Source organism: Canis lupus, chromosome 20, assembly GCF_011100685.1.
Source record: "Canis lupus familiaris isolate Mischka breed German Shepherd chromosome 20, alternate assembly UU_Cfam_GSD_1.0, whole genome shotgun sequence".
Lineage (NCBI taxonomy): Eukaryota > Metazoa > Chordata > Mammalia > Carnivora > Canidae > Canis > Canis lupus.
The window spans coordinates 35,828,277-35,850,936 of record NC_049241.1 but is presented as its reverse complement, the minus strand read 5'-3'; the positions used below and the strand labels follow the sequence as shown (position 1 = coordinate 35,850,936).

General features: G+C 42.2%; 1 protein-coding gene across 10 annotated transcripts in view; it reads left to right on the top strand.

Annotated features, from left to right (window-relative positions):
- The window catches only part of CACNA2D3 (calcium voltage-gated channel auxiliary subunit alpha2delta 3), a 946,725-nt gene that overhangs the window by 484,476 nt on the left and 439,589 nt on the right, over positions 1-22,660 (top strand). For all 10 annotated transcript variants that reach the window (XR_005374880.1, XM_038566127.1, XM_038566132.1 and 7 more), the window contains one exon: positions 15,507-15,638. Coding sequence is in view for 9 of the 10 variants with exons in the window: in XM_038566127.1 (XP_038422055.1) it covers positions 15,507-15,638 (132 nt within the window). In the remaining variant the exon portion in view is untranslated. The remainder of the gene's footprint in view (positions 1-15,506; positions 15,639-22,660) is intronic.

Genomic DNA, 22,660 nt, shown 5'->3' with positions numbered 1-22,660 from the left:
ATCATGCCCTGAGCCAAAGGCATCTAGATGCTTAAGCGACTGAGCCACCCAGGCGCCCGAACTGGGGTGAATTTCATTTTCTTTTTGGTTATTTAGGGTTTTTTGTTAATTAAGTGAGAAATTATTTTTTTAAGGGAAAGAATAAAACTATTTTTAGAGGACGATTTCCACTCTCTTCTCCCTACAAAAAAGAGCTCTATGTTTGGTCTAAGAGAAAAAGCCCTAAGTGGAAACCTCTTGCAGGATGCATTTGTTATTCCACTCTCTCCCCACATAAGACTGAGGCTGGGCCTCTGTTGCTGTTCTCAGAGGTGGCCTACATGACAACGTGGTCTGTTTTGGTGGTCTAGTTAGAGTCTAAAATATCCAACTGATGAACAGTCTTGGCTCAAGACCTCAAGGTTTGTTTTTTGTTTTTTTTCTTTTTTTCTGACTTTCTTTTCTTCTTCTTCTTCTTCTTCTTCTTCTTTTTTTTTGAAACACTGTCTGCATTTTGTTTATCAAAAGGTCTTTCTTTTTGGCACAATTAAATAGATTTTAGAATTTGTATTTGTGAGTCCATAATATATTCATCCCAAGATGCCTTTGTGCATCTGTTATATATTTCCATATTGTTTTTGCTAATAGTTTTGGAGAGATTTTAAACATTTGAGCCTTTTTCCCCCCTTGCTTTAAAGACAATGTCTGGAGAAAGTTAAGAACCCAGAAAGTTATTAATTTTTTTTTACCCCTCAGTGTTCTTTGGTCAGCTACTTTCAAGACGAAAGGGCCCATTTTCTCTTGCCCTTCCTCCCTTTTCTCCTTAAACAGACTTTGTGTTGTTCAAGAGGATTGGATTGGCCCTCTGGTATGAATTTGTACTGATCCCATATAATAATTAACTATGTCTTATCCCTAATTCAATTGTAAGAGATAAGATCTCTCTTTCTATATGGTAAATACATAATCTGTCTTAGAGAACACATATTGAACAATTTAAAATTAAATTAAATATCTGTTTTAAGTAACATCTTTTCTCTGAAATATTTCTACATTTTGCGATGGGCTATTGTTTTGGAACAAGCGTTGTCATCTTTTCTTTGCATCTTTTGTTGTTCTTGCTGTTGCTGATTCAACCCATCTCCCGGCAACACAGCGACCACACTGACCTTCTTTATTTTGACCTGGTAAACTTTGATCTGGCATCATAGATATCTTTGCTTTGGGACATTCCATGAGTACCATAGCTTTCTGTTCTTACAAACAGTTATATGCTAATCACAGAAATGGTGTTGGAATAACAGCACCTTCACACTTACATGTTCTTTAACTAGCAAACCAGATAGAACCAAGCTATTTAAAGATAATCAATCAGGCCAAAGGGTGAAATCATGGTGGATTAAATAAGAAAGTGGAATTGAATGCTAGCTGCAGAGATGGTTGTCTTATTTCTAGTAAGCTGCTGTAATAAAATTAGTCATCAAATGTGTTAGGACTCCAAATGTTACTGGAGTTTCCATTTACTCTGTACTTCTGGCAGTCTAAACTATGTTCCAAACTATTTAATCAAACTGGTTACATCTTTATTTCAGCATCTTTCTTACTAGAAGATCTTTCCAACAAGTATTTGTATAAGTATGAAAATAATGAAGTTCGGACTACTCAAATTCTTAAGAAAAGATTTTTCAGACCTTGACTTAAAAGCATGCTTTTACAAAAACAATTCTAGCTAAAAAACTGTAAGTGGTTCAGTCCTTGAAGGTTTTGGAGATTAACCTCCATTTCTGAAGGCTTGTCCTTATCATACATCATTTTGGTAGCACCTGACTTCTTTCTCCTTTGGTATGGTTCCTATTAAATATATCTGGTCTTGTTGGTTTTATCTAAGTAGCAATGTTTTCCTCTTTTTCATTGTTACTGCTGGACTTGTAGCATTGTTTCCCATGAAATGCTTCTTTCTCCATTCTTTGATTTTTTTCCTTTGCATCCTAAGAGATGTATGTTTTTTGCATTAAAACTTCCCTTGATAAAGTTCCTTCTGTCTGTCATGCAATTATATAATGCCTAACAAACTTCTTGTACACCAGTGTGGTATGGAAATGCTTCACTTGGGGATTGGTCCTGCCAAATTTAAATTCTTTAAGTGAATTAGTGCTCGGAGAATTACTGAGTCACATGGGTTTTGTGGCCTCTGAGATGAGTTTTTGGGTGTTTGCGACCATATTGGAAACTTGGAGGAGATGTTTATGGGTTGGCACCCTTACCTTCCTCTTCTTGCCAGTGGCACCCTGAATGTCTTTTAGGGACCTGTGCTTTATGGATTTTTGAAATCAGAACCAGGGCTTAGCAAGTTTAGACAAGTGGATCAGGATGCCCCATCCCCATCCTCTGATAACTATTTCAGGGATGTGTTTGCAATGATCAAAGTCAATAGAAGTAAAGGGACATCTGGAGATCTCACATACTACCCCTGAATAGAGTGGGGAAAAGATTCATGGCTCTAAGTGTTATAGAAGTTTTGTGACCCTGTAAGAGGAACAGCTGGAGAGGCTGGAACAAAGGCTGTAGGAGGAAAGGCCAGGTGTGTGAAAGAAAGGGTCTGAGTATACAGCCAACTCAGCTGGATGTAGATAGAAAAATAGTAACCAGGTCCTTGGTGAAACCATTGGCAATCTTGGGATCGAGCTAACCCCGTAACCATTCCTACCTCTCATGTTATTATTTATATAGACCAATATCTTTTAAGGTATTTTGAGTAAGATGTTTGGTACTTTAAATTAAAAAGATTCCCAACTTGAAGAAATAGAGGGTGTATTGATTTAATTGGAGTAGAACACTCATAAGTAATCTCCAGTTAAGCAATGTAGTAGATTAATTGATATTCTTCATTTATGCTCCAGTCAGTGAAACACTTTGGCTAGTATCTAGAGTGTGCTGAATGCCCACAGCTAGCAAACTGCCCCAGTGTTCCAAAGGCCATGATCCTATATGCAATGATTAGCCAAATGCTAAAAGTAGGTGTTTGATGTATTATTTTAGAAATTATTTCTTCTAATGCTTTTTGGATAATCAACAGTACATTGTGATCACATCAGAGATAAAAGCGTGCACACACACACATACACGCACAGTCATTCAGCTCCATTTCCTGTGGAATGTGGTGAGTTCTGAATGGGGTGCTTGTCCATTTTGGCTTGCCAAGGATAGACCTACTTTATACTGGTTATCTCTATATATAGAGATATTTTGACTTCTCAAAAGTCATCTGATTCGGATGATAAACTATATGGTCATCCTAGCTATAAATCACATAATAGAATTAAACCTATACCTTGTGATTTTTCATGATGAGAGAGCACCACTGTTGAGTCATTGAGCACTGGCTACTGAAGATCCATAAACTCAATCATTTGGTCTCAACAATTGAGCCCAAACACTACTGTTCAGCAAGCCAAAAAATAGTGGATGAAAGTATTTGCAGGATAAATGTGACCTGGTGGAAAGACAGCTGGAAGCTTAGTGTTTATAGTGTTTGGTCAACATTATTGGCACCTGGCATTATTCGCAATGTGTATCATGCTCTTTGGGGGTAGTTTGAACTTCCAGTAGTGGAGTCCAGGGGACTTTACGACCTGCAGATCTTCACATGAAATTGGGCATCAAAAGCAAATTCCTATAATGTTGTAGCCATGTGAACCCAGCCCCCCCTGGGGCCGTATCTATCAAAACCACCTTGGCATGAAATTGGCTTCCTCCTAGGAGCTCTGTGAGGAGGCAGATCTTCCCTGCAGTTTACTAGCAGAGAACATGATCTGCTTCTTGGGCTTCTTTCTGTACTTTCTCAGGTGACTTCTGATTCCTGCTTACATGCTCTCAGGGTACAGAACTAGAAATGCCCTTTGTGATGTGACCACATCTACTTTTTTATATTTTTTGGTCTGAATACCTTCAGGAATTTGCCAGTTTCAGAGCAGGGATACACAGAGGATGCATTTATATTTTGTTGAAGAAAAAACACAATTTTCTTTCTACAAGGAATGGGGGCATATGTGCCCTGTCATCTGACACACTGTTGAGACTTTGAGGTGAGTTTCCTGCATGGGAAGCTGTGGAGGGAGATGGTGGACATTGCTTTGCAGAGCCACTGGGGCCGCATTTTCCAGCCCTGGTAGTTTACAGGCCTCAGTTATGATTTCACCTATTTCTGCCTAACAGCGGTCTGATTCCTTAGTGCTTTCCTTTAAATTGACTCTTTATTTCTCCCTAGATAAAAATACCCTCATTCTGAGCAATGATATGAGGATCCATTGTTGCATCTGTTGGTTAAAAGTTCTCTAACATCATGAAGTATGTAACTACTGAAGTCTTAACAAGTTTCTTTGTGTTCTACCTGAAAGCACTTGCCTAGGATGGGCTATGGTGTGTGTGTGTGTGTGTGTGTGTGTGTGTGCGCGCGCGCGCGCGCGGGCGCATTTCTGTTGGGAGGGGGTGCAGGGGATGAGGAGGGGATTTCCTTCCTCCTCAAGGAAGAGGAGATTAAGATTCCTTCATTCTACTACCCCATTGGCTGTTTGCAGCCCAGATCTCTGGAAGCAGCATTCCATTAGAAAAGGTGTGCTTCTCTCCTCGGAATTTAAAAGCAAACTATGACACAAACAATTCTATTACTAAACCTAGTCTTTCTGATCCCCAAACCCAGGCCATTCATTAGATACCATGCTCTTCCTCATCCCAGGTCTTCCAGTTACAAAAACAAAGGCTCTCGGGGGAGGCATCTCAAAGGATGACTAGAGATCCTGGCACAGGGCTACATCTCTGCACCTGTCTGCACCTCCATCCCCATGACCATCCTCATCCCCATCCGCATCCCCAGCCCCACCACCACTGTGCTGCTTATGAAATCAGTGATAGAATAGGTGTGGGTAAATCTTGTAATGGGAACTGGCCCAGAGGCATTCCTTGGTCCTCCTCAAAGCTCACCTCAGATCCCCTTTCTGTTGGCGTGGCTCTCTAGCTGACCCGTCTTTCCTTCTTCACTCAGAACTCACCTTTCATCTCTGTGCACCCCATCTTTCTCACATACCACCAGTTATTCAGGCTGCTACCACTGTGATAGCTCTTTTTTGGCGGGGGGGATAGCTCTTAAAAGCAGTGCAGAATACAACTTCCTTCCCATGCCCCTGCCCTGGTACCCCCTGCCCTGGTGCCCCCCGCCCAAGCCAGACTCAAGGCCACATGTTTTCTCCTGAGTATAAAGCTCCTAGCAGAGACAGGAGAGCCTGCTCTTGGTCTTTGCATATTGGAAACAAACACCAAATGAAACTGGGCTGCATTTCCCTTTTTGAATGTCCATGAGCCCCTTATCTCCCTGTGCGGGATTTCTGGGCCTGCTGCAACAGGGATGTGTGAGTCGTCCACTCCATTTCCTTCCCACAGCCCTCTGCTCCCTCTGCTTCTCTGCTTGCATGCATCCCTCCTTTTTCCAGCCCGCAGCTCTGTGTCTGCACCAGCAATATCCCTGACAGCTCCTTAATTGCTACACGCATTTGTGTGGTTCCCTGGCAATTATATTTCAGACCCTGTCAGGGTACCTGCTAGCCTCGGGGTTCTGTTTATATTAAATATCAATAAAAAGCTGATAGCATCAGTGCAGATGGCAGGCTCACAAAATCATCTTTTACTGGGAGCCAGGCCTGTCCAGAAGATGGAGGGAAGGAATGTTTAAATTTCTTTCTGTCTTCCGAAAGGCTGAAATGAGAGGAGACTTGCTGAGTGAATATCAGGGATAGGTCCTTACTGAATGATGACAGCTCTATATTCTCTAACTAGGTGTTGTCTTTTATCTTGTGTGACTTGTCACAGTATCCATTCTTTCCAGAATTGTTTCTTTATATCCCCCTGCCCCCTGCCTGGAACATAGGACAAGGCTTCAAATACCCTAGATAGTTTTAAGTGCTTATTGACTACACTTAAAACTATCTGATTATATTGGCTTTACTCTGAAGAGGAGTGTGTTTGAGGCTGGGGCCCACATTCCCTGCCCCCGTCCTCCCCTAAGGAAGAGTTGTCCCCTCACATTAGGTGAAGGGACAGCATAGTCCCTCACTGGCTGTGTGGCCTCTCCTTCACTAGACTTGTTGCCTCATCTTTTGGAAACAGTATGGGCCTTCCCCGGAGCTGTGAATGTGCTGGAGGATGAGGGTGGAGGGTAGCTGCCTCTTGGGGACGTAGAGCAGCACCCAGAAAGAAAGCCTCGCTGAAGGTTTGCAATACCCAAGTGTGGGTGGTCACAGATTTCTTGTTCTTGCGGTTCCTGTTCTTTCATGCTGCTTATGAAGAGCTTCTATCAGTGAGAGGCGTACTGCAAGAATGGCTGGCAGGGGTGTACTTTCTGAAGATTTTTACAACAGAAAAATTGGTGTTCGTGAATCTGACAATCCGGCTATTTGGGGACACACTTTCCCCTGCTGCCATCAATAGATTTTCCCATGAGTGTGTGATCTGAGGAAGCATGCAGCTCCCCTTGGGCTGGCTCCCTCTCAGGCAGTGCTCAGGGGACTGTTGTCCAGACTCCCTGTAGTTGGGAGCTCCCTGCAGGAATACTGGGACATTGAAGAAGAGGGCTTCTGCCCTCGTCAGAGCACGAAGCCTGAGCCCTGCTGTGTGTGCTGAGCTTGTCCTCTTTACATACCACTGGCTTGCTAGTACAAGCACCTGTCCTAGTGCAAGCACCACTATGTCCCCCTTGAATGACAGCAGGAGCCTCTACGCACTCCCTCCACCCTCACCCACCTGCCCCTGCTTGGTTGCTTTTCCAATGACCAGGGTCATACTGCCCTCTCCTCCAACCCTCCAGGGACCTCCACTGTTCTTGAGATTGACAGCAGGCTGCAGAACAGGGTCTTCAAGGCCCTGCTAGGTCCTCTAGCCCTAACTCCTACCACCCACTGTGGGTATTTAAACTTGGCAGTTGGCAATGCCAGCACCACCTTGCCCCTCCCCCTCTGAATGCCTATTCACCCTGAAGATTCCAGCTCCATCAAATCTGTGCTAGCAGGGCCTTCCCGAAGAGTCTGTTTCCTAACATGTCTGGCCCCTTCTCCTACTAATCATGGCTATAATTTCATACATAATGAGATAATTATTGTGTTCTCTGCTTCTCCCATTGGTCTGTATGCTTTGTGGGGTTAAAGGCTGTGTCTGGTTTGCCCATTGCTTTTATCCCCAAATCCTAGCATGGTGCCTGGCAGTCAGCAAATATTTTCTGAATGAATGAATGAATGCGTACTCTAAGTAGTACATGATTTATACCCTTTAACCAGCTTGTCCAGTGATAGAACTAGCTACCATAAATGGAATAATTAAGACAACAAAGGAGAAGCCTCAGTGAGCTTGGCTAGGGTACAGATGTGGGTGGATGCTGCAGGCTGGACAGGAAGTGGATTTGAAAAGGGATCTTGGGCTAGAACAGAGCATCTTAGAGCACCAGGCAGTGGGGTACAGTCTCTGCGTGATGGGTTAGCAGGAACTACTGATGCTTCTGGAGTAGGCCATGTTACGTAGCAGAGATTTTTGAGCAGGATGCTGAGTTCCAGCGAACTTCTATGAGGGTCTTTGCAAGGCTAGTGTTATTCTAGGACTTCCTGGTGGAAAGAGAGTGACTGTGTGATGACCCCATTCTGAACCTATCAAAGATGAAGTTTGCTCCTTTTCCAACCAGAGAAAATCCTCAGGATGGAATGAGGCTCTGGTTTTTTCAGCTTTTTGCTACAGATCTGAAGGAAGATTCAGTTAGTGGGAAAATAATCTCTTACATATCTATCAAAGGAGATGTTTTAAATTAGTGAACACCAGCTTACCTACAATTCATAAAAAAAAAAAAATGCTGTTTTATAATCAGAAGTCCCTTGAGTTGTGCTTATCTTTACAGTGTCTTATCCACGATTTTATATCTTGTAAATGTTCCCTCTGCAAGTAGACCCCAAATCCAAATGCTGATGGCAACAAAAGACCCTTACTGGTGGCTCTGAAGCAGAGAACCCAAGGTGGATGCTTTAGGAGACTCTCACAGAGGGCCCCAAATTGATCCCTAGCACCACCTTATCTTCATTCACCCTGTCCTCTTCATCCCATGCACAGGTCCTGAGCATGATGTGCAAAGATGCTACGTTTGGACCTAAAGACAACTTGACCCTAGCCACTTTCTCCAGGGACCACCTACTTAATTCTTTGCTGACAGCTGGGGACAGGCAGCCTGCTATGAGCCATACATTACCTGGTGTCTAGACCACAGGTCCCTTGCCTCCCCTTTCTCCCATCCTCTAGTTACCGTCTGGTAGGCAATAAATAAAGTTCAAGGCCTCTGCTCAAGTTTTTCATTTAATAGTTTAGACAAGGAACTTAACTAATCTCTCCCTTGGGCTAGGTAATGTACTGGGGGAAAGGACTTTGGTGCTCCAAGGGTCAGTTTCCACATGTGGCAAATGGGGTAGGAAGAGTAGTTTGCAGTTGTCCTGCATGGCACGCAGCACATTGCAAATGTTTCAGAAATGACACCCCCTGCTGCTGTCATCATCATCGTTATACTTTGATGTCTATCATATAATTTTCCTCTTCTTAGTATCTCCAACAAAGACTTAGGAATGGTTTATTCCAGAAGGATAAGGAGTGACAAGGAGGAAGGAATGTAAGTTTCACCACAAAATTTAAAATACAATAAAAGAGGAGGGCTATTTAAAGTTGATAGATTTAAGGCAAAACAAAATAAAATATGTGGAGTCATTGACGTGAAATAGCACTGGGGAATTAATCCTGATGTCTAGCACACTGAGATAACAGTCTGAGAGAGTCTAGAGCACCTTCTGGAATTTGCCAAAGTGGTAGGTGTGTTTCCCATTCACTTGCTTTCCAGATCCATGCAGAGTGATTTGGCATTGAACCATGAATCCTCCGTATCCCTTTGGTTTCAGGATTGCCTGAAATAGCCTCTAGCTTTGTGAAAAGCAACCTGTGTTTAATATCTAGCACATCAGTAAGTTTAGAGGAGGGGGATACACTTGGCAAATAAATCTATTTTATAATTCAACACACATTAATGGCTATTTTCCAATACATATAAGTGCTTGATAATTAGCATCAAAACTATTCATTATTTAATCTATGATCTATTTAGAATGAATGAGAGAGATGTCATTTACTTGCTGAAATGGGAGACATGAAGAGTATCTAGACATTCTCCTCTTGTGTGTAGTCCAAAAGCAGTGCTGAGCAAAGCTCCTGCATGGGTTCAGTACACCCAGCCCTCCCTGTGCCTGTTGTAAGTTCACATCCAGGAGACACACCTTCAAAGACCTTTAGGAAAGCTTGAGATCCTTTCTCCAGCTTGTTATAGGCTGGAAATAACCTTCTTGATAAGGGCCGCACTTTAGAAACCCAGCTGAACATGAATTCAGACCCTTCAAACAATGGTTTTTGGGTTAACAGTAGTTTGTAATCCTGTGTTAGCCTGTAATTATTCATGGATACTCAGATTTGCTAGAAATGGACCTGTATTTTTTGGTAGAAAATGTCAAGTTTAAATTAATATTGTGCTGCTCATTCACTGGAGAATAAATGATATTGAGAAAAAAGATGCCATGCATATCCGGTGATTTTGAGGTCTAGAGAGAAACTCAAGTGCTAAGTCATCCATAAGGATTTTGGTTGCTCAAAGGAAGTAGGCTATACTGACTATAGATTTCAGAAGATAAGAAATTTGATTTTCAAACCATGAATAGAAGCGTGGTGGGCCTTGGTACTGGTGGAGCACAGATTATGTCTGCTAGGAAATGTATGCTTGGCAGGAAACTGTGCATCTACTAGGTCTCTTCACCATGGCCTGCCCATCTCACCACCCCTATCTAGAAATCATTCCCTTGGCTACAGGGCCCCAGCAATACTCACTGCCTTGCTATTCCCTAGGACCCAGGTTTCTTCCTGCCTCAGGGCCTTTGCACTTGCCGCTCATGCTGCCTAGAAGCTTTTGCCAGTCAGCATGGTTTTGAACTAACACCTTCTCAACTTTTGGATCTGTCCTCAGAGAGGCCATCTTGGACCACCCAGTTAGACTAACACCCCTTTCCCCTTTCCACATGTGGTGACTTTTAAGCCTCCTGTCCTTTTTTATTTTCTTCATCACACCCATTTCTGTCTGGAGTCCTTGTGTTTGCCCATTCTCACCCTCATCAGACTGAAATGTCAGCTTCATAGTCTGTCTGATTCTTTGCTGAATGCTTGATGTAGTAGGTGCTCAGGGAATGTTCCTTGAATGAACAAATGGGTGTCAGAGTCATCAAGAGCATCTTTGCCCTGATAATTGGAGGAAGGGAGGAAGAGATATTGATAAAGTCTCACCTGGATAGGTCTAGGACAGGTGAACTGCCCCAAGTGGGGAGTTGGAGACTCACCGCCAGAGCTGTGACTAGTGATGTACCTGCTGGTGGTAATGGAGCCCTCCCACTGCTAAGCATCTTCTATGCATTGTCTCAGAAACCTTTGAGCAAGAGTTGCTCTGATTCTCCTTCTACTCATAAAGACAGTGGGGCTCAGGGAAGGTAAGTCACAAGCCCAAGGCCACTAGTTCACAAGTGCCAAGTGAGGTCTCATATCTAAGACTCCAAAGCCTGCATCTCAGTCTGAGATGTGTGCTGCACTCTTAAAGTAGCCAGGATTCTTGCTGCAGAGAACAGGGATGGAAGAAATGGGGAGCTCCTCTTGGGCTCTTACTTATTTATTGGCTCATGCATGGCATGAATAATGATCCATGCTTATGGACCATTTTGGATGTGCCAGTTGTTGTGCTAAGTGCTTTACATCCATTAATTTGCTTGAACCCATTAACTCAGGAGATGGACCTCAGGGTGACAAAAGGGGCTACTCATTCAAAGATACAGAACTGAAATGGAATGGTGTGTGAGTGTGTGGGGGAGTGTGCAGAGAAAGCATCAGCCATCTGTAACTTCAGACAACCCTCATGTAGCAAAGTGTAAACTCATTGTGGGGTGGGAAGGCACAGGTGAGAGCAGTTATTTGGGTGGAAATAAGAGAAGGGAACTATAAATGTGATTTTTGATGGGTAATAGGATACATTACAAAGACAGAGCAGGGATGCATGAGCCGCTTTTCAGATACAAATTGCAAGTAGATCACAAAGGTGGTGTGGGAGTCATACTCTCTAAACATCTGCTAGTAGTCTGTTCTACTAAAAGCTGAACATCTGATAAATTTCTGACTGGCATCAGAAGTAATTTAATCTCTCAGAAGGTAGAGGAAGCAGGAAGCAGAACTGCTATTCCTGAACCTCATACTGACCACTATGAATAATAAGTTGATGCTGAATGTACAGGGATAGTGGAGAAAATGACCGTGTCACATGGAGTTCATTTTATTGAGCAAAGAATACTGGGCATTGACACATACACTGGGCATTAGGGGAAACTATTTTAATCTGAGTTAGAGCATTATAGGTAGGACCTGTTGACAGAGATTGGGAAGAATGCTAAGCTCAATAAAATCATCATTCAGACATGAGAATCTGAATCGTTTCCATTAAAAGACCTTTAAACAGCCTTCAACGGGATGAGCACTGGGTGTAATACTACATGTTGGCAAATCAAAATCTAATAAATATACAAAAAAATTTAAAAATTAAAAAAATAACCCAAGAAGAAAAATAAACAGCTTTCACCAAATAAAAGGCCTATACTCATTAACTAATTCAGATTTTAAAAAGGGTACGTACAAACCACAAAATATGGGTATATTATATAGCATAACTAAGGGAGTATGAGTACATGTAGTTGGCCAAATGGTGGCCCTAGAAGATATGCCCAACTCCTAACTTCGGTAGATCCTGTAAATATGACTTTATTTGGGAAATGGGGTCTTGCAGATATAATTAAGTTAAAGATTTTGAGATGAGATCATCTTGAATTTAGAGTAGACCCTAAATCCAGTGACTGGTTTCCTTAAAGAAAGGGAGCTAAGACACAGAAGTACACAGAGGAAAGGCCGGGTGTAGATGGAGGCAGGAATTGGAGCAATTGTGTCTCCAAGGCAAGAAACACTAATGGTTGCTGCTGACCACCAGAGACCAGGAAAGAGACGTGGAACAGAGTCTCCCTCAGAGCCCCCAGAAGAAAGCCATCCTGCCAACACCTCGATTTGGGACTCTGGCCTCCTGAATAATTTTCTGTTGTTTTAAGTCACCCAGTTTGTGGTAAGTTGTTAGAGCAGCCACAGGAAGCTAATAGAGTACATTAGTCCCACTAAAAGATGAGGGGTGGAAGTGGAACCAAAGCTCAGATTAGTCGAAGACTCCTGAAAAACCCTAAATGGGGCAGCAGCAGGGGAGGGGGACTTTTAAGCAAAGTTTGAAACAAAACACAATCAAGGAAAAAGGGAAACTTGCTACTTAGGAGGATGCTGTTGTTTTTGCAAGTGACCTTAAGAAAGCACATCTGTTCAGCAGCCATAGAGGGAACATGTAGCTGGGATACTGATCCACAATGTAATGTTCACTCTCTCCTCAATAGCAGTGGAAGGAGCTGGAGATTTGGCTACGTGGGGGTAATGGGATCCTTTGGGTTATTTCATTTCTGCTCTCTGTCAATGTTGGGAAAACTATTTTTAACCTTTTTTAAAACCCATATATCTAGAATATCTAGATGAAGTCCTCATTTTATAATGTTATCATTTTCCTGTTTCTTTTCTTCATCTCTCTCTTTTTAAAAAGATGTATTTATTTAGGAGAGAAAGAGAGCAGGGGGAGGGGTAGAGGAAGAGGGAAAGAGAATCTCCAGCAGAAACCCCGCTGAGCACCGAACCTCACAAGGGGCTCCATCTCAGGACCCTGAGATCACAATTTGAACCGAAATCAAGAGTTGGCCACTCAATTGAATGAGCCACCCATGTACTCCTCTTTTTTTTTTTTATCCCTTAGATGACTAATAATGGATAGCAATTCAAGATATTTCCTTCTATTAAAATTGCTTGCTAAGCAATATTGTGAAATCAACACACTCTGATGACTTTACAAGCCAGAGGACGTGTTTTCTCAAATATTTGATCAAACAGGTCTGTGTAACACAACTCCCATTTTAACTAGACAGTATTTTTTAGTGATTCTACTTCCCTTGTTAACCATACCCTGGGAAGATCAAAGTCCTCTTTTCTCAAAGAGGCATAGTTTCAGAGTGAGATTTAATGTCCAAACTATTGATAAAATCATCCTCTGACCATCACAGTTCCTTTTGTACTTCTGAAGGTGCCCACAGTTACCCAAGGGGCGATCTTAGGTTTCTAGAACCACCTGATGGCATGGGTAGCTTCTGACTACCCCCAAAGAAACCACAGTCAAGAAACAAATTCTCTAACTGCAAACTATTTGGCTCCTTAACATGTTGAGACAGTGAGTGAGTGAAATGGAATTTTTGCTTCTAATTGTGGAAAGTTTTTATATGATGGCAACATAATTGAGGCCATTGATGGAGGAGGCAAGAACCATGGAGTTTTCAGTGTCATTATTGTATTTACCTCTTTGTGGATTAATTTAAGTGGCTTTTGTAGCAAGGAATGAGTCACAATAATTATTGTCAGGCTTGCACAGGAACAATAAAGGGTTCCATTCTCCAGGATTGTGAGGATAAAGTCTTTCTCAAAATTACTTTGTGGTAAAAGGTTAAATTGGTCATTTTCAGCCTCCCAGCCTATGATGTGGTTTATTATAGTTTATAAGAGTTTTGAGCACTTACCCTTGAGATAAGAGTCAGAATCCCACTTGTTTATGGAATCTGAGTAAGTGATCTGAAAGCCTAGACAGGCTAGAGGTAAGACAATACAAGAAGCCATGTCTATCCATTGGGTCAGGCACCATTTTGTGGGCTCTATCGCACACCTCTTCTGATGAGTATCTTGAGGCAGCAGGCTGGCAATGGGCCACTGTGGAGGAGGGATGGGGTACACTGGTGCCAAGAGTGAGTTTCCTTGTCACTATACCTAATTACATGAACATTTCTAGCATTAGTTTGCTCATTGGTGTACCATGCAACTTGAGGACTGGAGTGACCAAATCTGTCTTCATCCCCACTGTGTAGAATGGAGGGATCCGTAGAATAAAGATGCCATGGTGGGATTGCTGTCACGTGAGGTCCCACAGGAAATTCTGGTGAGGATGCTGAAACCCAGGTGAATGGAACTGCTATACTGATGACTTTGTGAATGCTTTTTGCCATTTGTCCTCTTCAGTAGATTTTTTTTTACCCTTCCAAACAGCCATTTAAGACATGTATTAAAAAAAAAAGACATGTATTATTATCCTTTTTATACAAATCACAGGTCAGAAGCTTTTTTGTTGATGAGTCGGGTGCTTTTAGGAAAGAACCTAATCTCCTGGTACTTGTTTCCACTTGTGGAGCATGGAGGATAGCAGTGGAACGAGTCTTGGAGGGCTGTGGTAGGGGGTAACGGGAGATGAGCTAAGCACATCTGCACTACTGCTCCCACCCTCCTTTTCCTCGCCATTAACATACTCACCCTATTATCATTCTTACCCTCATCATGCTGGGACTGGATAGTGATCTCCCTTCTTAACAGAATATTGCTCTATATGGTATCATTTTGGAACAGGATTTCCAGTAGTTTTTTTTCCAGTGGATGGTCATCCTTAGTGATCTATCTTGCTTCAGCCAGTATGCAAACAATACTTGCTTATTTTCCTTCTTTGTCTTTGCCCTTCATTCTTATCAATGGGCAAAAGGCAAGGGGTTATCTTTCAGCTACCAAGAGTGAGGAAAAGAGATTTCATAGGATCACAGGAGTAGAAGAGTAGACAGTTGTCTGGAATCTGCAAACAATCTTTGTTTTTAATCGTTCACTCGTCCATCCATCTCTTCATGCATCCATAAATGTTTGGAATTTCTGCCATGTACTGGTCAAAGGGGTAGAGCAGAAGACCAAGTGAATTGATTTCTGCCCTCCTGAAGCTCGCCATCTGCTGAATGAAAGAAGTAGAGAGATGTAGTTATGTAATTCCAATTTACTTATTTTTTTTTTTTTAAGTAGCAAATTTTGAAGTCAGAGGTGGAGAGAATTAGAATAGGACAGTGTTGGCTAAGGTGCAGTGAGAGAAAACACATTTTTTCTGTTTTAAATGCTGAGTTCTGAGGAAAAGGTGGAAAATAATGCTAAGAAGGTCTCTCTTTGCTTTCTCGAGAACTCTGTGCTGTGTAAGTTTGAAAGTTGCAAATAAAAGGATATGTCTTTCAAGTAAGGAATCCCCAATAAAGGCACCTGGGTGGCTGTGGAGGCTTGGGCAGGATGAGGAAGACCTAATGTATGAAATTCCCAGGAGCTGAACATTTGGGGAGCTCTAGCTTTCTTCACAACTTCCTGCAAGATGAACCTCATGCTGCTATTGCCAGCTCTGAGGGATGCCAGTGGGGATTCTATCTCTCTTTGAGTTGTAACATTCCTCTTCCCTTTCTTTTCAGACCCAGCAATCGTCAATGGGGTTTATTGGTCCGAATCCCTAAATAAAGTTTTCGTCGATAACTTTGATCGTGACCCGTCCCTCATATGGCAATACTTTGGAAGTGCAAAGGGCTTTTTTAGGCAGTATCCAGGTGAGTATCCCTGCCTTGAGAATTATGATTGAGATTAATGATCCTGTGATATTTTTCTTTCATGTTCAGGGTTTAATTTTTTTCCCCTCCCAATAGGGGAAAATGAAAGATTAAATTCAAATCCGTTAAATGTCTTATCAGGGTGTAGATAGGCAGGGGAGCCTGACATCCGCACGTACACACATGCGCATGCTTGTGTGCACGTGTGCGCGCACACACACGCACACACGCAGGCACTTAGATCTACATATGGTTTCCACATCTTTCTCAATAGAGCCTTGTATAGGGCTGCCACCAAAAGTGAGGAATTGGGGTGTAAGACATACCATATTTGATCTTTCTGGACCAGAGTTTGCTTTTCTTACTCTTACTATTGTAACTAATATATCATTGTCGTATTACCATGGAAAAGAACAAGTCATCTGTGGGCTGAATTAAATTCTGACCAAAGGTGTAAGAAATGGAAAATTTGAACTTAAGTTTCCAGAGCTGACTGCCCTTGGAGGAAGAGCTTGAGATGGCCACAGCATCCACCACCAAGGTCAGCAACTCATCAGTAGGGCCACCTACGGTATCCTCAGATGGGTATGTTTATCAGAGCTGGTCCATCATACCTTTGGAGCAGGTGTTCCTTCTGAGGCCTCCCCAGGCCTCTGCTTTGCAATAAGAATTTAATTCTGGCTCAGTTTGAATGTTAATTAAGAAGGGAAGTTTTAATTTTGCTCACAAGTTGTGAAAACAGGACTTGAGGCTACAATTGTGCCAACATCACAGCTGCCGAAATTAACAAGCTCCACCTAAAAGAAGGAAAAAATGCCCTGCATAATCTTGGAGCAATTAAATGGAGTCTTTTATGTTTTCATTAAGTAAGACTAGGCACCTGATGTCTTCCCACTTTGAGGCACAGGGACTGTCAGCCTCCGCCTCGAGGAGCTGTTTGCCCTGCACACAGCATCTGTCCCCTGAGACTTGCCTGCCAAGTGTCTGCTTTGCCAGATTATTCAACATTTCCCAAGAGCTGTGTTCAGCAGGGCATGCGTAGTTCCTCCTGGAGCTCACAGAAATTTAAACAATAAGCATCCTAGTAAAGATAATGTTATAATAAACAGTAGTCTATTAAAGTTCCAGTGTCACCAAATTGCAATCTGTTTTGATACACTCAACAGAGTAAATTTAACGCAGATGTTGCTGAAAATAAAACATGGTGGGGGGTTGATCCATTGAGGAAGCCACGGGGACTTCTTACCATCTTCCCATGTGGCATTTGGATGAAGGTAGAACCGATAAGAAGAAACCACAGATCATGTATTGTCTCCACCAATAGGAAGTCCTCAAACTATGGTCATGGGGAAATTTGAAAAAAATAAAAAGGCGCATTAGTCATCTCAGGCTGCCATAACAAAATACCACAGACTGGGTGGTTTAAACAATAGACATTCATCTCTCATAGTTCTGGGGTCTGGGGAGTCTGAGATCAAGGTGCTGGCAGAAATAGTTCTTGGTGAGAGCCCTCTTTCTGGCTTGCAGATGGTCACCTTCTCCCTGTTTCCCCTCATGATAGAGAGTGGAGGCTCAGGTATTTCTTACTCTTCCTGAAAGGGCACTGACAACATGATAGGGGCTCCATCCCCATAACCTCATCTAAGCCTAATTACCTCCCCAAAGATCCGACCTCTTCACACCTATTCATACCATCACATGGGGTAATGTTAGTCTTTAACTTATTAATTTTTTCATGGGGTGGGGCAAACATTCAGTCCACAACAAGGGAATTCTCATGAAGGTTGTATGTAATAGGGGAGATTAATTTAATTTACGTACAAGGTTTTCATCGGTCAGAATGGTTGACTCAGAAATGCTTACCATTTTTATGACATTTGTGGGAGAATTCTGACTTTATAGAATTCCTGCATCTTTTCTGTGTTGTTAAAGACATGAATCAGAGTCCTCCTGAGGAGTTTCATTGCCCTGATAATCCCCTATGGTCACTTGGTGCTTGGTTCTGAACAGAGGACACATCTCTTGTCTCTTGAACACAAAATGATCATTAGAAGAGTGATCAATTTATGGATTATTGCTAAGATTTCTTGTTTTCAGGGTACTTCTTTCCACATTTAGAGTGGTGTAATAGTGTGAATCAGTTGTAAGTGTGTGTGTGTCCTTAAACAGAAGGGATATTTCTTCATTCTTACATAAGTGTATCCTCAGTCCTTATTTTGTTCCAAGCACTATGTGAGGTCCAGAGGATAAAATGGTAAACTTAACAGAAAAGGTCCTTGCCCTCATGCAGCTCATACTTTTGGGGAAATGTATTCATCAGGGATTTGGGTTGTAAGTGACAGAAACCTCATTCCAGTTAGTTTCAGCAAGGAATACATTTATTGGCTCATGTAACTTGAAATCTAGGGAATGTGCTTTTTCGAGACACAGCTGGATCCCAGTATTCAGCATTGTCATTTGGACTTTGAATCTTCCCTTCTCTTTTTTTAATCTCCACCTTTCTCTACTCTGACCATGTTATACTGGCAGGTGATCTCCTCGTGATGGGGAACGTGGATATGTGCATGTAGGATTATTTTTCAATTATGGTCCCAGAGGAAGACAGAACATCTGTCCCGATGGCTTAGATGAAGGTACCAGGATTAGTCTGGTTTGGGTCAGATGCCCACATCCTCAAGCGAGGAGGCCTGGACAGTGGGTAGGGCTAGCCATCTGAAACCCTGGGGATTGGTTAGGATTACTGTGGCCTTGCCTAGAGGGGATCCTAAAGGAAGGAACAGAGACCACCAGGGAGACAGACACAAATGAACAGGTCATGATGGTACAGTGTGTTTCATGCTAAGGAGGGAGAAATAGAAGGTGCTAGGAGATCACTAAAAAGGATAGAATCTCAGCTTCTGGAGGTAGGAGCATGAAGTCTCTAAAAGGAGAATTTCAGTAATCATTAGCCTAGTAGCATACCTCTCATGATATTTTCTCTTTATGTATAGATTTACATAGGCCTCCACAAGTTCAGTATAGGTCGCAAGGGCATGTGGTAACACTTTAGTGTGCTGTCTTTTGGATGATGTAAGTGTTCTATGTCTACAATGTTTGATATGGTAACCAGAGGCCACATGTAGCTATTGAGCATGTGAGATGTGCTTAACGAGACTGAACAACTAAAATATGAATTTTATTAATTTAAATCTAAAATTAAATAGCCACATGTGGCTAGTAGATGTTCTGTTGAAGAATGTAACTATGGGAAAAGACTTGTGTAGTCTGATACCCAGTTTCCAAGGTACTGGTCTACCTTTTGTGCCTGTATGACAAAAAGATCTCACTGAACACAGAGAGAACTTCAGTGAGGCTCTTCGGAACACCAGCAACCACCACAGAAACAAAATACTAGTAAACGGCCTTTGAGCTCTGCAGGATTGGTTACGGTTACTCAGGCTTTATCAAAGCTCTGTTTATTTAAGTGTCATCCTTAGGAGTCTTTAGGAATGCTGTTAATATTAGTGTAATATTAGGGGCACCTGGGTGGCTCAGTCAGTTAAGTGTCCGACTCTTGATTTTGACTTAGATCATGGTCTCAGGTGGTAAGATCAGGCCCCACATTGGGCTCCATGCTCAGTGGGAAGTCTGCTTGAGATTCTTTCTCCTTCTCCTTCTCCCTCTGCCTCTCTCCCAGCTGGAGTACTTGCTCTCTCTGTCTCTGTCTCTCTCCCTCTAAAATAAATAAATAAATCTTAAAAGTAATAATAATATTAACATTGATAATAATGATAGTGACCCCCATTTATTGAGTACTGTGCTGGGTGCTTACAGAAGCATTGTCTAATATAATCCTCACAATAATACTATGAGCTGGAGCTACTGTCATCTACATTTCACCAATGAGGAAACTGACCAAGAGGTTAACTGGCCGGCCAAGTCATACCACCAGGATGGAAGCGAGTTGATGATGGTGTTCATATTTTCATCACCTCTTTCATGCTTTGTTTTCATGGCAGTTCTTACTCTATAAAATATGAACTCTAGTCTGTAATCCTGAGCCATCAGACTTTCAGTCTCCATCTCCTTTGTTAGGGTATCTGCCCCAGGAGGAAGGAGATATTTGACTCTCTATTACCATCTTCAAACATACATATTAGTATGTATTTGTTGAATGAAGAAATCACTCAGTGGATCAAAGTTTACCAGATCTATTGGCCTGTCACACTTGTAGTAGCAGCTCTGCCTCCTCAGATACAGTAGAGCTACTGCCACTCTGGGAAGCTGGTCGGTCACCAGCTATAGTCTGGTGGGATTCAGTGACAAAGTGGGGACCTGGCATAAATATAGAGTTATACTCCCTTTGTTTTCTCTATTGCTTACCTTTCTTCAAGTCTTCCCAAGCCAATGACTGCATCATTCCTTTTATCTTCAAATTCATGCCCCAGCCAACCTGGGTGACATCCCAAAAAGGCATATTGTCAATTCCAGAAATTACATAGCTCATGAGGGTGCTTCTTGGTTAAGTGGCAATTTCCTGGTTCTGAAATATTTAAGATGAGCCAACTATTATTTCTCTGGGATTTGAAGTTATTGGAACATTTAAAAAATATCTGTGTATATAAAAATTATATACTAAAAAGTTGATATAGCCTAGGGGAGGTAGTACCATCTGGGACAGGGTTTCCTTAAGTTTGCCTCCTAAAACATTTTATTGTGAGATTGGAAAAGGAAGGGCTCAGGGGTCAGTTAGCTTGGCCAATGCTGCCTCTGAGATCCAGTTGTGGAGATTCAAAAGATTAAAGGCACTTAGGTGTCTTTCCCATGCATGACAGGGAAACAAATTTTACTTTATTCATTTAACTCATGCTAAAATTAAGAGAACTTCTTATGGGACATCTTCATAGAAATGCTTGTGTAAGGAAGAGCATGGTGGGTTGGGACTTGGAGACAAGTCCTACTCAAAACTGGAAATCTCAGGAAAATCTTTTGAGTTCTGAGAACATGAAGTCCCTGATACGAGTTGAAGATTTCGACCCAAGTGTCAAGTTTGGGCAAGATGGCCCCTCAGGGCCTATCTAGTCCTGACTTGAGTCAAGGTGTGACATTTATTATTCCACCTTAGGCAGCTATGCCTAGAACTGTCTCAAGATATTTTCTTCATCCCTACTCAATGTGTACCTCAAGTCCTCACCAAGAAGGGCCTGGGTCTCATGGTTTCTGCTACTACCCAGGCTCCTTTCCTCTGGCATAGACATGTGCATAGCCATACCAGAATTTCTCCAGTTCCTTGAACTTGACATGCTCTTCTCGACCTCAGTACCTTTGCACATGTCATTCTTTATGCCTGGGGTATTCTTATTCACCCTCTGGCCACTGCTTTTGTTTTATAAGTCTTACTCCTCTACAGTGGGTTGACTATTGTCTCCCCACAAGTTTGTGTCCATCTGGAGCCTCAGAATGTGACCTTACTTGGAAATAGTGTTCTTTGCAGATATAATTAAGTTCAGATGAGATCACACTGAATTAGGGTGGGCCCTGAATCCAATATGACTGATATCCTTAGGAGAGGACAGACATAGAAGGAATATAGAGACAGAGATTGAGGTGATGCAGCTACAAGGCAAGGAGCACCAAGGATTGCTGGGAGCCAGCAGAAGCTGAGAAGAGGTGAGGAAGGCATCCTCCCTAGAGCTTTAGAGGGAACATGACCCTGCCAAAACTTGATTTTAGACTTCTATCCTTCAGAATTGTGAGAGAGCTATTTCCTGTTCAGCCATCCAATTTGTAGGACTTTCGTTAACATCAGCTCTGGGAAACTAGTATACCATCATTCTGTTCTCATTTGGAAGATCCTTCTTCCCATTAGAGATTGGAATCACCTTTTGTATACCATCACAGCCTCAGGCACTTCTCCTTTGTGATATATCTGGTGAATGCAATTTTTTATCATATGCCAACTTCCCTGCTTACATGAGGCCTCCTGAGGGCAGTCAGGGGCTAGGCCTGTCTTTCTCAGTCACTGCTCTCTCCTTCGACTAGCAGAGCACTGGAGTTTGATGAACATTGTGATGAGTAGGCAAAAGGCTCTGGGGTTGTCCCATGTGTTCTGCTTTCCTCTGGAATTGTATCCTTTACCATTTTTCCCAACAGACTAATTTCATGTCAACTTTTTAAAAAGCACCAAGTACACAGCAGTGCCCCGGAAGAGTTACAAGCCCATTTACAGGGGAATGATCTCAATGCAGAAGGAGAGCATTGGGTGTCATTAATCTCTTCCCCTGAGGCCCTAGCCTACATGCTGGGACTGTAAGAAAGAATTGTACCTTTTCATGTCCTAATGGAGCACACAGGGATGGGGTGTGATGGGGAGGAAGGATGGCAGAGTGGGGAGGGGTGGAACAGGAGCAGGTATGGTCCCGGTCTAAGAACATTCACCACAATTCAATTCAAGAAACAAATATCAGCTGAAGGCCTACCATGGGTTAACACATTTAAAAAGAATTATCTTTATTTGGGCTCAAACCAATGCTTTGTGAAATTGGAACATTACCTAGCCTCACCATGGATATCATTTCACTCTGTGTTAAGACCATGCTACCTTAACTGTACTTGACTTTATACAAAGCAGTATATTCATGATTTTTAAATAAGTTATATTCTTGTCCCTTAGTGTACAATATCATGTCAGTTTTATTTTATCTTCATTGCCTAATGACCTTCAGTTGGCAGTGGCTTCTCATACTTCTGGCTTCTGATTTGGCCTATTTATAGGTGGGTCATGTAGGTATAAAGAGAACAGAATAAAATGAATCTTTAGGTAACAAACTGCCATCTCATGGTTTTCTGAGTAATAATTTGGGGGTGTTATCTCAAGCACGTATTCTTATTTCAGCGTGGTCCAGAAAGCTGGCCATCAGGAATTGGATAGGAGACTGCCAATGCTACCATCTGAGTCAGGATTTCTTCCTACAAAAATAATTTTTCTGTTTTTATTTTCTTCACTCTAAAGTCTGTATTTTAAATCCTCCATCCGTGAGCAG